Source organism: Dromiciops gliroides, chromosome 5 (assembly GCF_019393635.1).
Source record: "Dromiciops gliroides isolate mDroGli1 chromosome 5, mDroGli1.pri, whole genome shotgun sequence".
Lineage (NCBI taxonomy): Eukaryota > Metazoa > Chordata > Mammalia > Microbiotheria > Microbiotheriidae > Dromiciops > Dromiciops gliroides.
Window position 1 is genome coordinate 265779397 of NC_057865.1, and position 14978 is coordinate 265794374.

The 14978-nt window shown below is 47.7% G+C and overlaps 2 protein-coding genes across 4 annotated transcripts in view; both read right to left on the reverse strand.

Annotated features, from left to right (window-relative positions):
• The window catches only part of POC1B (POC1 centriolar protein B), a 109350-nt gene extending 99537 nt beyond the window's left edge, over positions 1 to 9813 (reverse strand). For 2 of the 3 annotated variants that reach the window (XM_043968106.1, XM_043968104.1), the window contains exons 1-2: positions 9249 to 9293; positions 6410 to 6494 (exon numbers count right to left, since the gene is read on the reverse strand). In XM_043968106.1, the coding sequence (XP_043824041.1) occupies positions 6410 to 6494; positions 9249 to 9263 (100 nt within the window). In that variant the 5' untranslated portion in view covers positions 9264 to 9293. Of the gene's footprint in view, positions 1 to 6409; positions 6495 to 9248; positions 9294 to 9733 lie in introns of those variants that run through there. The other variant, XM_043968105.1, reaches the window with a different exon arrangement.
• On the reverse strand, positions 1784 to 5780 carry GALNT4 (polypeptide N-acetylgalactosaminyltransferase 4). The gene has a single exon (XM_043968103.1). The coding sequence runs from the start codon at positions 5495 to 5497 to the stop codon at positions 3749 to 3751; it is 1749 nt and encodes a 582-aa protein (XP_043824038.1). The 5' UTR covers positions 5498 to 5780; the 3' UTR covers positions 1784 to 3748.
• Positions 9814 to 14978: the final 5165 nt, after the last annotated feature.

Sequence of the window (14978 nt, forward strand, 5' to 3'; positions counted from 1 at the left end):
ACCAAAAAGAAAATAAAAGAAATAACTGGGAACCTTGGAGAGAGCAGTCTTGGTGGAAGGTTGAGCTCAGAAGCAGGTGACAAGGGACTCAGAGGAGGGTATGAGGAAAGAAAGCAGAGGTACCTGTTGTAGATGGCCTTGTCAAGGAGAAAAGGAAGGACACATACAAGATGCTAGCTAGCAGGGGTGGTAGGATCCAGGAAGGAGCAACCTCTCTTCTTAGCTCTTAACCTAGAGCAGGATTCAGTTCTCCCTGAACCATGATCTCTCTAGCTTTTCCATTTTGAAAACCACTCGCTCTGACCCACTGCAGAGGGAGTGCCTGGAGTGACTCTAGTTCCTCAGCAAGTCATTCATCTTTCGTACACACTCTAAAGGGAAGCCTCAAACAGGCCAGAAGAGAATTCGTTGTGCTAGCAATCTCACAAGGTTGTTGTGAGGATCAGACAAGAAAACATACATGACTTTCAAACTTGAATGGTGTCCCCCCCTTTATCTACATAGGTTCCCAACATGAACCATAATCAACATAGTTTTTGATAAAATTTTCACTGGGCACAATAGCAGGAAAAAAATGACTGAAGACTCTAGCCTTCCATTTTGTTTCTATTTAAAGAAATCAGGATATGCAAAAGGTTACTTGATATTTAACATAGAAAACACAGACACTAAGTATATTTGGTATCACAGATCAACTAATAGTCCTGTTTCTAAAGCACTTGAAAGGCTGGCTAACCAAATTACATACAAGATCTCATTTGAACCCTACAACAAGCAGGGGAGGGAGATGCTGCAGGTATTATCACCCCCATTTTACAAAGAAGGATGCTTAGTGACTTGTCCATAGTTGCAGAGCTAGTAATCAGAATTCGAACCCAGGCCTCATTCTTTCCACTACACTGTACTGCCTCTCTCTGTAAATGCCATGCTGGAAAAGTCATAGGGAAGGGGTGAAGCACCAAACTCAAGGGTATTCGTGGCACAACTGCAACTTGAAAACCATTGAAGTAGAGTCCTATCCATGAATGAATGGATTCATTCAGTAAACATTTATTAAGTGCCTACTGTGTGCCAGACACTGCGCCAAGCACTGGGATACAAAAAGAGGCAAAAGACAGTCCCTGTCCTCAGGGAGCTTACAGTCTAACAGGGGTGACAAGATGCAAGCGAGTATGCACAAAGCAAGCTCTGCACGGGAATCAATGGGAAATCATGAACAGAGGGAAGGCTTCCTGTATAAGGGGATTTTAGAAGCCAGGGAGGTCAGGAGCCAGAGCAGGGCACACTGGATTTAAGAGGCCTTCTTCCAGTCTTCCTTCTGCTCTTCCTACACCTCTCGCCCCAACGGGTCCTTTCTGACCCAGTGACACTGGGCTCCTGGCTGTTCTACCAACAAGAGGGTCCTGCTCTTGGCTGCGCCCCATACCTGAAATGTCATCCCTCCTCCACCCTGGCTTTCTTCAAGTCTCCACTAAAACCCCACCTTCCCTCTGTTCATTTTTTCCTATTTATCCCGTCCAGAGCTTTTTTGTATATATGTTTTCATGGAGAGATCCTTTAGACCATGAGCTCCTTGAGGGGAGAGACTGCCTTTTGCTTCTTTTTGTATCCATGGTGCTTAGCACCATGCCTGGCATGTAGCAGTCACTTGATAAATGTTTACTGAATGGATGAAGAAGAGAATCAGAAAGCGAAATTGCCCACTGACAATCAATAATGGCAGCTGATTCTCAGAGTAAATCAAAACACCTGCATCTGTTTACAAAAAAGCTATACAGTTTATTTCATGTTCCTCCAACACCACTTTTAAAACCGTTAGAAGAAAAATGGGTCCATATTCTAACTGATCACAGAGAGTCATTTGTTCACTTTTTACGAGACTAAAACACCTCAACAACTTTTACAATTATTCAAAACAGCAACTCAAGACAAAGACTGTTGATTGACTGACTGATCCTGGCTTTTCTGCTCTGAGTTCTTTACTGTTGGCATATAATCAGGGAGGCAAGATCAGCATCATGGATCCTAAAAAGCTTCTTTTTACAATGTTACTCCTGTGTTTCATATCTAGAGGCTTCCTAAAAAGGCCTCTCTTTGACTAGAACAGCAAGTTAACAGAAAAGTGGCCAAGTAAAACGTCACGGCAATTTAGGAACTGAAGATATTGGTTTCACTTCTGATGTCACTGTACCCCTAAAGGTTGGAAGTATTACAAGCAAAATAATGTCCTAAAGGCAGATGTATGGGATAGATGGCGGTATCCCTTAAAGGAGTCCATACTCCCCCCCCTTTTTTTTTTAAAAAGGGAACTGTAAGCCTCAAGTTTAAAAACTAACATTGGTTCTTTATAAATTAAAAACCGTCATTTTCACCCCAGTTATAGTCTCATAGAGAGAAACAAGACAAATTAAAATAGACCAAGGTTTTTTTTTAATACTGAAAATATCATTTTCAATGCTACATTGCTTCTCAAATAATTTAGTTTGGGAAACATTTCTCGTTCTTCATCCAAAATATTACTTTAAAAATGAAAAAAAAAACCCCAACAACTTTATTTAACAGTTATCAAAAACCACATAAACACAGTGGCCAGCTAACTACAGCTAACATTTATTCCCCAACCAAAACATAGAAGTTTAATTGAGCTCAGCTCCTTTAAAATTCAAAACCCAAACCAACCCTTTTCAAGCTCCACAGATGAGAAAGGTATGTCGCTCAGCAACATTTACATATGATAAGCCGGGAAAGATGGAAAATTATTTGAAGACTACAATGCTGAGAAATTTCATTTTTCTAATGGCGATCCATAAGGCACAGATAATGTGCTACAGATAATGTGGTCAAACTCTATTTACTTTCAAATTCACACAGTGATGTAAATACGGTTGGTCTTAGGTTCAGGAACATCTCCACTGTGTTTACTTTAAATGATTAAACATTAACAAAAAAAGGGGAGGAGGAACAACCCCCTTGGCTCTCTTCTATTTATGAAATAAAAAAATTGCATCAAGAGAATGAGCATGTGTATATGTGTATAAAGGAATTCACCAGGATTTCTTATCAGTTCGGAAGGAGTTGTACCAATAGGCATCTGGCAAATGTGGTGGTGACTCAAGAAAAACAGTAGCCACCTCTCCATTTCATCCAGACAACTTTCTATTTCTTGAGAAGTCTAAGCATTAAATTGCATAATCCCCAAACCTAATTATCCAAATTCTCTAGAGCTGTGGTTAAACATTCAAACAAAGGCTAATGATGCCCTCTTCCACCTGGGTTTGTTTTTTTTTTTTTCTTCTAACAACCACCCAATTCTAGAACTCAAATTGGGGGATGAAATAAAAAACTTACATTTAACCAGGATAGTTTTAATGTAATCACCCTGCACGTAATCTCCAAATGTCAGTGATTTATTAGCTACATCTCATGCTGCTGATTTTTGATTTCTTGAATTCTAAGTCTGGAACTTAAAGCCTCTGGAGTTCTCACCATACAAAGAATTCCTCCAAAGAGGAGGGAAAGAGGGGTCGAGTTGAATTCGGTCCATAAGGCATCTAGGAATATGAAAAGTGGTTTTGGGCCCCCCACCAGTTTCAGTGTATCAGACAAGATAATGAGACAGCCTTTCTGGAATGATCTCAGTCAATATTCAAATAATTTTTTTTTTTAACAAAATACAATCTTTAGAGAGGTTGCCTCCTAGTCCTTCAGGATACCACAAATCACAAAGACAACTGGGCACGTGTCCATTCTACTTCTCAAACCTCCAAATCTGATTTTTATCAATGGCGTTACAAGTTCTCATTTCTACATCAGGACGCCCCTGGGATGTACGGTAGGCACTCACGCACATGCCAGACTGGGGATGATAAATTGTTCCATCTTCTTTAAAATGCCATATGATTTCCTCTGGAACAGGGGAGCCTTGCTTGGGGCAGTACTGCATTCCAACATAATTTTTTTGCTTGGGGACCGTGACACATAATTCTGTCTGGACACTAAAGCGCAACTCTTTCTTTAAGGTATATTCGAAAAACTGATTGCCTCCTTGTCCATGGCATCCAAACAGAGACACATGAGCTCCTGTGGGATCACGGTCTGGAGATTTGTAATCGAGACATTCCGAAGAGATTCCCACACTGCGAAGAGCCCCGTGCCAGCCAGGGCGATCCTCTGGCACGCGCAATGCAGGAAATACGGTTTTCAAATACCAGTCAAAACTCTTGCAATTCAACCGTCTTCTCAATAACTTTCTTTCAGACACGTCCCCATAATTCTCCTTCCTAGCTAAGGGGTTGCGATTATAGAAGTGCTCTTTATATTCATCCATCCACACCTCAGCTGCCCGGACTGTGTTCTGCCGAAAATTGGGCCTGGCGTAGGGGGCTCGCTTGGGGAAGACGTGCCCTACGTGGGAGCAGGGGTGAATCTCCAGGGCCCCCCCACACTGCCATACCCGGAATGACAACTCCAAATTCTCACCGCCCCATACTTCCATCCCCGTGTCATAAGTGCCCAAGTACTCAAAATACTTTTTACTGACAGCAAAGAGCCCTCCAGCCATAACCGGGGATCTGATGGGGTCAATCCTGGATTTCCACCTTCTCCTTTCATGCTCGGGGACTGCCTGCCACTGGAAGGTTAAGTGCCAATCAAAGCCCCCGATTACAGGCTCCCCTTCCTGCATGTAAAAGTCAAACGTATTCCAATCAATGGTGTCTATCACAGGACAAATGATCACGGATTCGTCTTGACTGATCCTTTCCAACAGCGGTTCCAACCACCCCGAGTTACACTCACAGTGACAATCGAGGAACGTGAGCACTTCCCCAGTGGCAAAAGTGGCTCCGATGAGGCGGGCTCTGACCAGCCCCTCCCGCTTCTTGGTCCTGATCAGCCGAACCCTCTGCAGTTTGCTGAGGTAGGTTTCCAGCTGAGCCTTCAAATACACTTTATCACTCAAGTCGTCCACCAGGATAATCTCCTTCAGGAGGACCGCAGGGGAGGTCTCCAGGACGCTGTGGATGGTGCGCAGCAGAGTGGACCAGGCTTCGTTGTAGAAGGCGATGATGACCGAGGTGGTGGGCAGCCGGCGGTAGTCATAGGTCTTGAGCCGGCACTCATACATGCGATCGTCCCGGATGTGCCGGTGCAGGGAGATCTTGTCACTCAGGTAGATGTTGATGGCATACCTTTCGATGAGCTCTTCCGCCTGCTTCTCCTCCTCCCCCTGCAGCTGGAGGTGGCTCGCCTCTCCCCACTCGCCCAGCGCCCCGGGGTCCGGCGGGGGCTTGGCGTACAGGGGCTGGGCCAGGTCCTGCGCTTTCTCCCCGACGCCAGGTAAACCTCTCTCCCACCTGCCGGAGGTGAAGCCGTCTCCCGAGGGGGCGCGCAGCGAGGCCACGGACAGCTCCACGACCGCATAGGCCACTACGAGGGCGCCCAGCAGCAGGCAGCCCCTGCTGAGCCAAGCCCACCTGGCAGCCAAGCGCACCTTCATGGTCAGCGGCGCGCGCCCCCCCCTCGCGCGCGCGCGCCGCGGCTGCCCAAAGTCCGCTCCGCGGCCTGAAAAGTTTGTGCGGCTGCTAGGAGGGGCTGGGGGGCCCGCCCCGGGCGCGGCGGGAGCCCCGAGCCCAAACTCCCGGGGGCTCACTACTTCCTCCTGCGCGCCTGGCAACTTCGGGGCACACTCACTCACACACGCACACTTGCACACACGCAGGCGCGCACAGGGCACAGAAACCCGCCTTCTTCCCAAGCTTGACCCCTCCCCGGGCCCTCCCTCGGCTCTCCCCGGGCGGGGCCCCTGGCCCGAGCTCCAGCTGCGTCTCCAGCTGTGTGGGGAGGAGAGGGAGCACCGCCCCCCCCTTCCCCCCCCCCCCCCGCCATCCCCGCCAGGGCCAGGCCCGCGCCAAACCAAAGCAACCCCCCTTCCCAGTCCAGGAGGGGGAGGAGCTTTTCCAAGTCGGACCCCTAAGAAAAACCCCTCCCTGCCCCCCATCCCACCCCACTCCCAGCTTCCATTGTCCATCCCACCCTCGGCCGGAAATCTTCCAGCTGGGTCAAGTTCAAGTTCGTAGATCTCAAACTGGCAGTTCTTAAAGGATCACCACTTCGGAGTTTGGAAGGGCTTGGAAGTCAAGTCCAAAACCATCATTTTGCATCCGAGGAAACCGAGGCACAGTGGCTTCCTAAAGTCTGAGCAAGTGGGCCACAAAACCTAGTTCGGGGCTGGAAGGTGCCTTCAGGCCCGTCAAGTCCAACCGCCACCCCCCCACCCCGGCTTAGTGATCCCAAGTCCCCTGCTCTGTCATTTACACTAAGCCACCTCTCCTTCTGTATATTCGCTTAAAACAACAATAACAACAATTAAAAAACAGCAGCAAGAAAGGGATGGGGGCATGAAACTTACCAAGTCGTTTGGCATTGGGGCTGAAATCCACACTGGTCACTGCAGCTTTATGGCCTTTGAAATACCGCTCCAAAATTGGATCCTCCTGGAAGGAGAAGTCATCAGGCTTTCAAAGGGGGCCCAGTTCACATTTTAGTGACCATTTAATGACACATTTAGTGTCATTTAAGAGACTGCTAGAGGTCAGGGAGATCCCCTAAGTCCTACAGTTGACAAAGCAGCAGGAGGCTTACAAAGGTAAGCAAATGGGCAGTTTGCACACTCCAGGGCTCCTCCATAAAGCTTCATCTTGGGAAACCTACAGGTGAGGGGGGATCCAATTGAGCCCCCTTTCACCTTTCCCCTAGGTGGAGTGGGTATGAGCTGATGGGCTTTGGAATGAGAAAGGCCTGTGTTCAAATTCAACCTGACCTGAGACAACCGAATTCTCTCTGTGCCTTGGTTTCTTTATCTGTAAAATGAAGTGGTTGTTAGATGGCCTCTAACATCTCTTTCAGCTCTTGTCTTTGGAGCTAATTAATGGTAGCATCAAAGAGTTCAAGCTGGAAAGAGCCTTAAAAGCTCTCTGGGCCACACCTTTGTTTAGTGTTATTTCTGTCATGTCTGACTCTTCTTAACCCCTTTTGGGGTTTTCTTTGTTTGTTTTTTTGATGAGGCAATTGGGGTTAAGTGACTTGCCTACGGTCACACAACTAGTAATTGTTAAGTGTCTGAGGCTGGATTTGAACTCAGGCCCTCCTGAATCCAGGGCTGGCGCTCTATCCACTTCACCACCTAGCTGCGCCCCCCCTTTGGGGTTTTCATGGAAAAGATATGGAGTGGTTTTCCACTGCCTTGGTCAGCTCATTTTACATATGGAGAATGTGAAGCAAACAGGGTTAAGTGACTTGCCCAGGGTCACACAGCTGGTAAGTGTCTAAGGCGGGATTTGAACTCAGGTCTTCTTGACTCCAGGCTCCATGCACTAGAGCCGCCCCACTTTAAATTTTACAAATGAGGAAAGTGAGGACTTGACTAGCCCAAGGTCACACAGGTAGCAAGTGGTCAAGATAAGATTTGAATCTAACTCTTCTCAATATTAAACAAACACCATTACCAATAACTCATTTCTCTTTTTACAAAAACATTTGAAGGGCTAAGGACCCCATACTCAAGGGGTAGAACAAATCCCTTCTCCTTCTGGGTCTTAATCTCCCTCGTATGTAAATAACAATTCACAAAGCACTGTAATTTTTATCAAGCATTTCCTTCAAAATAGGCTTTATATAAGTACCACAAAATGAGGGGGTTCAACTAGACCAGCAGTTTCTAACCCTTTCTGTGGCATGGACCCCATTTTGGCAGAATCTGGTGATCCCTTGAAATCCCTTCTCAGAATTATGTTTTTAAATAATTCAATGAAAGGCAGGTAGGTAGAAGTTAGTGAAAATGAAGATGTAATCCCCCCCACAAACACACACACCAAGTTCAAGGACCCCTTGAAATCTATCCACAGACCCCTGGAGACCAACCATAATGGGTTAAGACCCCTTAGTCTCAATGATAGCTAAGCTCCCTTGAAGCTCTAAGTCCCCTATGAGTTTCTTTCTACCCTGCATCTGGGATGGTACTAACCAGGAAGATGCTTCTAAGCCTGAGACAACCTCCCTTAGGGAACAGGACTTGGAAAGGGTGTAGCTGCTGTCCATGGTTCATTCAACAAGCATTTATTAAACCCTTCCTGTGTGCATCAATCTCTGTGATACAAAAATATCCTGGGATACAAAGAGAAAGCAGAACCAGTCCCTGGTCTCAAGAAACTTTCATTCTAATGAAAGTGACAGCAGGTCAATTTCACATTTGACTTTCACATGCAGAAGGAGACAGTAGCTGAAGAACTGGATTCATTCACCTCTGGGCTTTCCCACTGACTTGCCAAGAGACACTCGGCAAAGCACTTCCACTCTCTAGCCTCATTTTCCCCATCTGTCAAAGGAGAGTTGGACTAGAATTCCTTCCAGCTCTAAATCATCTGGTTCTATGATATTCCTTGTAGCCTCAGAATGTGACAAGTGTGCACCAGGGGATGCTTCTGAGACTGTAACAATAGGCAGGCCCTGGTCCTGATATCCATCCAAAGGCACAGTTGTTTTAAAGGAACCCTTTAACGCCCACCTAAAATCCTACCCCCCCCAAGCTTCCCCCTTAAAATTCTACCCTTCCTCTGCTAATTACTTCCTATTCATCTTGTCTATAGGCTTGTTTGTCCATAGCTGTTTGCATGTTGCCTCCCCCATTAGACTGTAAGTTCCTGGAGGGCAGGGATGGCCTTTTGCCTTTTTCTGCACCCCCCGCTGCTTGGCACAGTGCCTGGCATAGTAGGTCCTTAGGAAGTATCGATGGCCTGATTTCCCGGGTCTCAGTTTCCTTCTCTGCACAAGCAGAGGGCTGGGTGAGCCCTAATGTCTGTCCCGGCTACAAAGATGCCATCCCCAGGATTCTGCTCCCGACGCAGTGACCTTGGGCGAGTCCCCTGACCTCCCCGTGCATCAATTTACCCCCTGTAAAGGGGGGGAGGCTGGACAGCCTTGACGACCCCTCGAACCCGACCCGGGCTTTGCCGCAACTAGCGGCGTGTCTCCGAGGAAGCCTCCGGGCTGCCCGTGCCTCAGTTTCTTCCCCCGTCCAGGAGGCAGGGCTGGGCAGGGGGCTTCACCGCTCCAGGCCTCAGTTTCCCCCTCAGTTCGAGCCGGGGCGGGGCTGTTGTCCGGAGCCCCGGGGCCCGCCCCGTCCCCGCCCCCCGGCTCCCCCCCCGCCTCTCTAGGCTCCGCCCTCCCCCGCCCGGTCGGTCCCTCCTTACCGGGGCGAAAGCCATGGGGACGCGGCCGCGCCGGCGCCGGGCGGGGGAGGGGAGGGGAGGGGAGGGAAGGGGCGGGGATAGGCACGGCGGGCGGAACCGTGCGGGGCCCGGAACCGTTTGGCGGCGGCCGCGGCGTGGGCCCGTCACAACAACGACAGAGACCCAGTCAAACCCCCCGCGCTCCAGCCCTGGCGAGGCGAGCCCCGATCGCACCCGGGCCCCATTGGCCGCCTTCGCTTCCGGCCCGTGGCGTCAGCGGCCGCCGGGAGGCCCGCGATTGGCTCCGAGTCCACCTCCCGGCTCTCGATTGCGGCACTAGGACCCCACGGGCGCCCGCGCAGAGAACCGCGGGGAAGGCGGGAGTTGAAGCGGGAGTTGTTGGAATCGACACGATCCGCGATCGATTTTGCGTTAAAGGGAAAGCGTCCATGCGTGAGGGCTCTAAAGCGACCCTCGCCCCTCCCATTACAGACGCGGAAACTGACCCAGAGAAAGGAAGTGTCCAGCCTAAAGGGCGCAGGTAAATATCAGAGCCGGGTCCCCAACTCCAAATCCAGCGCTTTTCCTGCCTCCCCTTCTGCTTCCCCTTCTCTATCCTCCCCCTCCCTCCATCCCTCCTCTTTCTTCATCCCTCCTCCTCCTCTTATTCCTCCTCTCTCCATCCTTCTTCCATCTCTTCCATCCCTCTTCCCATCTCCCCGACCTCTGCCCTCCATTCACCTCCCCTCTTCCCTCCCCCAACCCTCCATCTCCTTCCCTCCTCACCCTCCCTTTTCCTTCTCTTCATCCTCTTCCCTCCCTCCCCCCTCCCACTCCTTTCTCTCCCCTTCCTTCATCTCTCCCCCCTCCCTCTTCTTCCCTCCCCCTCCCTCTCTGTCCTCATCTTCCATCTTCCCTGCATCCTTCTTCTTCCCCTCCCTCCCTCATCACCCCAGCCCACCTTCTTGTCCTTGCCTTGCTCTTTCCAGGGGTCTCCTCCCTTCCCATTCAATCTCTAGAGACAAAAATTCTCCCTCAAGATCCAACCATCTCCTGCTTCTTCAGTACTTGGAGGATAATGCTAATAACAATCAAGAGGTAGCATGCATGTTCTTAAATAAAGCCTGGAAGTCCTGGATTCGAGTCCAGCGTCTGACACGGCCTGGCTGTGTGAGCCTGGATAAGTCACTTCTCAATGCTCTCCAAAATTATTATGTTACAGAAAAGGTGTCATCCCACATTGGTTTAAGAAGACCCCTCACTGTCGTGATCCCTGTACCTGTGAAACAACAAATCTAATCCCTATCTACTAATGATAATTACTTATTCTTCTTTCTTTCTTTCTTTCTTTTGGGGCAATGAGGGTTAAGTGACTTGCCCAGGGTCACACAGCTAATAAGTGTCAAGTGTCTGAGGTCAAATTTGAACTCAGGTCCACCTGACTCTAGGGCCGATGCTTTATCCACTTTGCCACCTAGCTGCCCCCATTACTTATTATTCTTAATTAATAATTGGTATAGCACTTTAAGGTTTGCACACCAGTTTTGCCTATTTCGGCCCTCACAACAACCCTGTGTGGTTGATGCTCTTATTATCTCCATTTTACAGATGAAGAAACTGAGTCAGAGACTTAAGTGACTTGCCCAGGGTATGGGTGGCTGAAGGATGATAATACTAAGTCTAAATTGTAAACCTCTTTAGAGGTTTGGGGGCACTTTTCTCTGTACATTCCAGTGAAGAAAGGACTATAAATATTATTGTCTCCATAGAAAGCAGATGCATGATTTCAGTGGTAAAGGTAGGGAAATGCTCCCTCCCAATTCAAGTGGACACCTCAGCAGCTTCTAAACTGGGACAGTAGCCTACAGCACTGACAAGTTCAGTGACTTTCCCAGGGCCACACAGCCAGGATGTGGCTGAAGCAGGAGATGAACTCAGGTTCCCTATGGCTTGAGGTGGAGGAAAGTGACACTCCTGTTTATTTGGTGCCTTTCATTTTACTTTCCCACTTTTGAGTGGGTGCAGATCACCCAGTGGGTACAAGCCATCCCAATTACTATCCCCTCCTCAACTTTGACTTTTCTGTTCTCTTCCTATTCTCCAAAAAGCAAAATAGGAGATGGGGACATGCAGCCAGTCATGGGCATGTAGGAGACGACCAGCTGGGTTTCTGTTTGTTGCCAGCTCAAATGGTTTTCCCGATTCATAATGACAATAGTTGAATTTCTGAAGCATCACATCCAAGTTAATAAGTAATTTGCAGCCATCTTCATGAAGAGGAGTCCAGTGTCAACAAGATATTATTGAGACACCATTGTATTCACTAGTTACTGTACACAAGTCATTTTCGTTTTAATTCTAGAGGCAGCAGGATGGACTGGATGGAGGGCCTCCCTTGGGGTTGGGAATCTGACTCTGATATGTATAATACTCGGTAAATCATTCTTTCCTCTCTGCCTCTGTCTCTGTCTGTTTCTCTGTCTCTGTCTTTCTCTCTTTGTCTCTCCCTCTCTCTCTATCTCTGTCTCTCCCTGTCTCTGTGTCTCTCTGTCTGTCTCTCTCCCCCTTTCTCTCTGTCTCTCTGTCTCAGTGTCTCTGTCTCTGTCTCTCTGTCTCAATGTCTGTCTCTGTCTCTGTCTCACTATCTTTATGTCTCTTTCTGCGTCTCTGTCTGTCTCTCTGTGTCTGTCTATCTCTCCGTCTCTGTCTGTCTCTCTGTGTCTCTGTCTCTGTGCCTATCTCTCCATCTCTGTCTCTGTGTCTCTTTCTCTCTGTCTCTCTCTGTCTCAATGTCTCTGTCTCTCTCTGGGTTTCTCTGTGTCTCTGTCTCTCTCTGTCCCAATCTCTGTCTCTTTCTGTATCACTGTCTCTGTCTCTCTGTCTTTGTGTTTCTCTCTGTGTCTTTGTCTGTCTCTGTCTCTGTCTCTGTCTCTGTGTCTCTCTGTTTCTCTCCCTCTCTCTGTGTCTCCCTCTCTCTCCATGTCTCTGTCTCTCCCCCTCTCTCTCTGTGTCTCTCTCTCTCTCTCTCTCTGCCCCCCTCTCTCTGTGTCTCTGTCTCTCTTCCTCTCTCTCTCTCTCCCTCCTTCTCTCTGTCTCTGTCTCTCCCCCTCTCTCTCTGTCTCTTACTCTGTCTCTCCCTCCCTCTCTATGTCTCCATCTCTCTCTGTCTCTCAGCAATCGGGATTCAGTGACTTGCTCAGGGTCACACAGCTAGTAAGCATCTGAGGCCTGATTTGGCCTCAGGTCCTCCTGACTCCAGGGCTGTTGCTCTATCCCTGCAACACCCAGCTGCCCCTAAATCATTTCATTTCTCAGTCCTCAAGTAAAAAACGGGTTGACAGTTTACAATGGAGAAGGAAGTTTCCACACCCTTGAGCTCTGTACATCAATGAAATCCCAGTACTAGGTCCATATAAATAGATATCAAACATCCCACCTCCCCTTCTCCTAATGCTGAAAAATTAAATTTCTTACCTCAGGCAGTTCACTTAGCAAATCTACATTAGCAAGTTCTGGGATAGAGCCCCTTTAAAATTTGACGATCCATTTATGGTACAAAAGTGCCATCTACTGTTGAGAGCATGACATGACACTTGAAGGGCATACTATTTGATCCCACATCTAGTTTAACTTTGCTTGGAATCAGAGCTCAGAGTGGAAAGGGACCCGAGAGGTCATCCAGTCTAACCTCCACAACTCCTACCGTGTATTATATGTGCCCCACCCTCACTGAACTCCAGTCTAAGAAGGCATCATCTTAAATGCCCCAAGGTTTACAGAGCCATTTGTATATAACAACAGTCTTCAGATAATCAACAAACATTTGTTAGGCACCTAAATGCTCAGGATACAAAGAAAGAAAAGATACAGGGGCAGCTAGGTGGTGCAGTAGATAAAGCACTTGCCCTGGATTCAGGAGGACCTGAGTTCAAGTGTGGCCTCAGACACTTGAAACTTACTAGCTGTGTGACCCTGGGCATTGCCCCTAAACAAACAAAACAAAACAATTTAATCTGCATTATTAATATTTTCTCCATCACTTAAGTCTTGCAAAACAGCAACAACAATAACAATAAAGATAACTCAAGCCCTGATTTGAAACATTTACCAATTTCTGAGGTGTAAATACCCATACTAAAAATTTAACAACCAGCTTGATGTCAGGATCAAGAAGTTGGTTCCAGTACACCACTGGGTGGAGAGGGAAGGGGAAAGAAAAGAAAGGGAGGAGAGAGAAATAGGGAGAGAAAAGGGAGGGACAATGAGGATGAAAAACTGAAATATCATGGGTTGGCCCTCACCTTAGTGAAAAGAAAAAACTGGGCCAACTGAGTCCATAACAGGACTGAAAAGAAGAAGAGGCGAGGTTGCCAAATGGTCTGTGCAGGTCTTCCTGTCCAGGGAGCCAGACATACCCCCAGAGGCGGGTCTGTTTCTAGAGTCTACAGTGGAATGCTTTGGGGGCCGGTGTAGGAAGAAGGCCTTGGGGAACTCCCAGCCTGATGGCAGGGGCCTATTTGCAGGAATCTTAGGCAGGGCTGGGGAAGTGCCAACATTTCTGGGCTGGGAAGGCCGCATTCCCAGGTGCCTAGGCAGCTGTAGGCAGAATCAGACCTAGAAGCCCCAGGGCGAGAATACGGGAAAGCCTAACACTTCCTTCCCAGGGTTGTTGGGAGGATCAAATGAAAATATTTGTAAGGCATTTTGCAAGTTTTTAAGCTGGCTATCGTTGAACTGTCTACACTGCCTATGCCTGGAGTGATCTGCCTTCTTATTTCCCTGGCTCCCTTCAAGACTCAGTTCAAATCCCACCTTCTGCAGGAGGATTTTTCCAGGCCCTCCCCTTTTCCCCCTCTCCATTGCCTTCCATTGGCTCTCCCTATTTTTTATGAATAATGTTGTCTTCCCCATTAGAGTATGAATTCCTTGAGGGCAGGGACTGTTGTTGCCTGGTCTTTATAAACCTAGTGCTTTGCACAGCACCTATAACAGTAAGTAAAAGCTTAATAAATGTTTGTTGACGTGGCCAAAAAAAAAATCAAAAAAGAATATTCCAATTAGTTGTATTTATACTCCACATCCAGTTTGGACCTTAGGAAACACTTGATAAATGCTCCTCGACCGATGATGATGCCTGATTGGTTGGGAAGACATCAAGGATGTGGGTGGAAATACGAATGACATGTAAGGCACGAAATAATAAAGACCATATGATTTCAATACCATGAGAACAAACTGCACAGTTTACAATATTTGCACAAGCAAATGCAACAGGAGGAAGTGCCTTTGGGTCCATGGTGATTGAGTTTGGAATCATGGGAATTTCCCATTTGTATATTCCCAGGCCGTAGGGAGGAAGTCAGGATTGAGCAAGAGAACCATCTTGAACAAGGCTTTTTAAACTTCTTCCACTCCTGACCCCTTTCTGCCAGAAAAAAATTTTAGGTGACCCCAGGTATATAAAATAGGTAGACATAACTTTTTACTGTTGCCAAATTTTTCACGAAGCCCATGTTCAGTTAACTTGACCCTCCCCCCCTACCCCTAATAGGGTCACCACCTACAGTTTAAGAAGCTTCTTCGATATTGAAGATTTGTCTTTGTATCCTGAGGCTTAAGGCACTTCCTTATTTATAATATACCTCTAACCACCATTTCTGGAATTGAATTCAATTAGCTGTAATACAATTGAAACCAACCCTAATGTTCTGAAGAAGTATTCCATTTAAAAAATTGATTAATGTTTTCTGT

What these genes read in the sequence shown, in the direction of transcription:
- GALNT4 (XM_043968103.1), bottom strand. Translation starts at nt 5,497, where the DNA reads ATGAAGGTGCGCTTGGCTGCCAGGTGGGCTTGGCTCAGCAGGGGCTGC.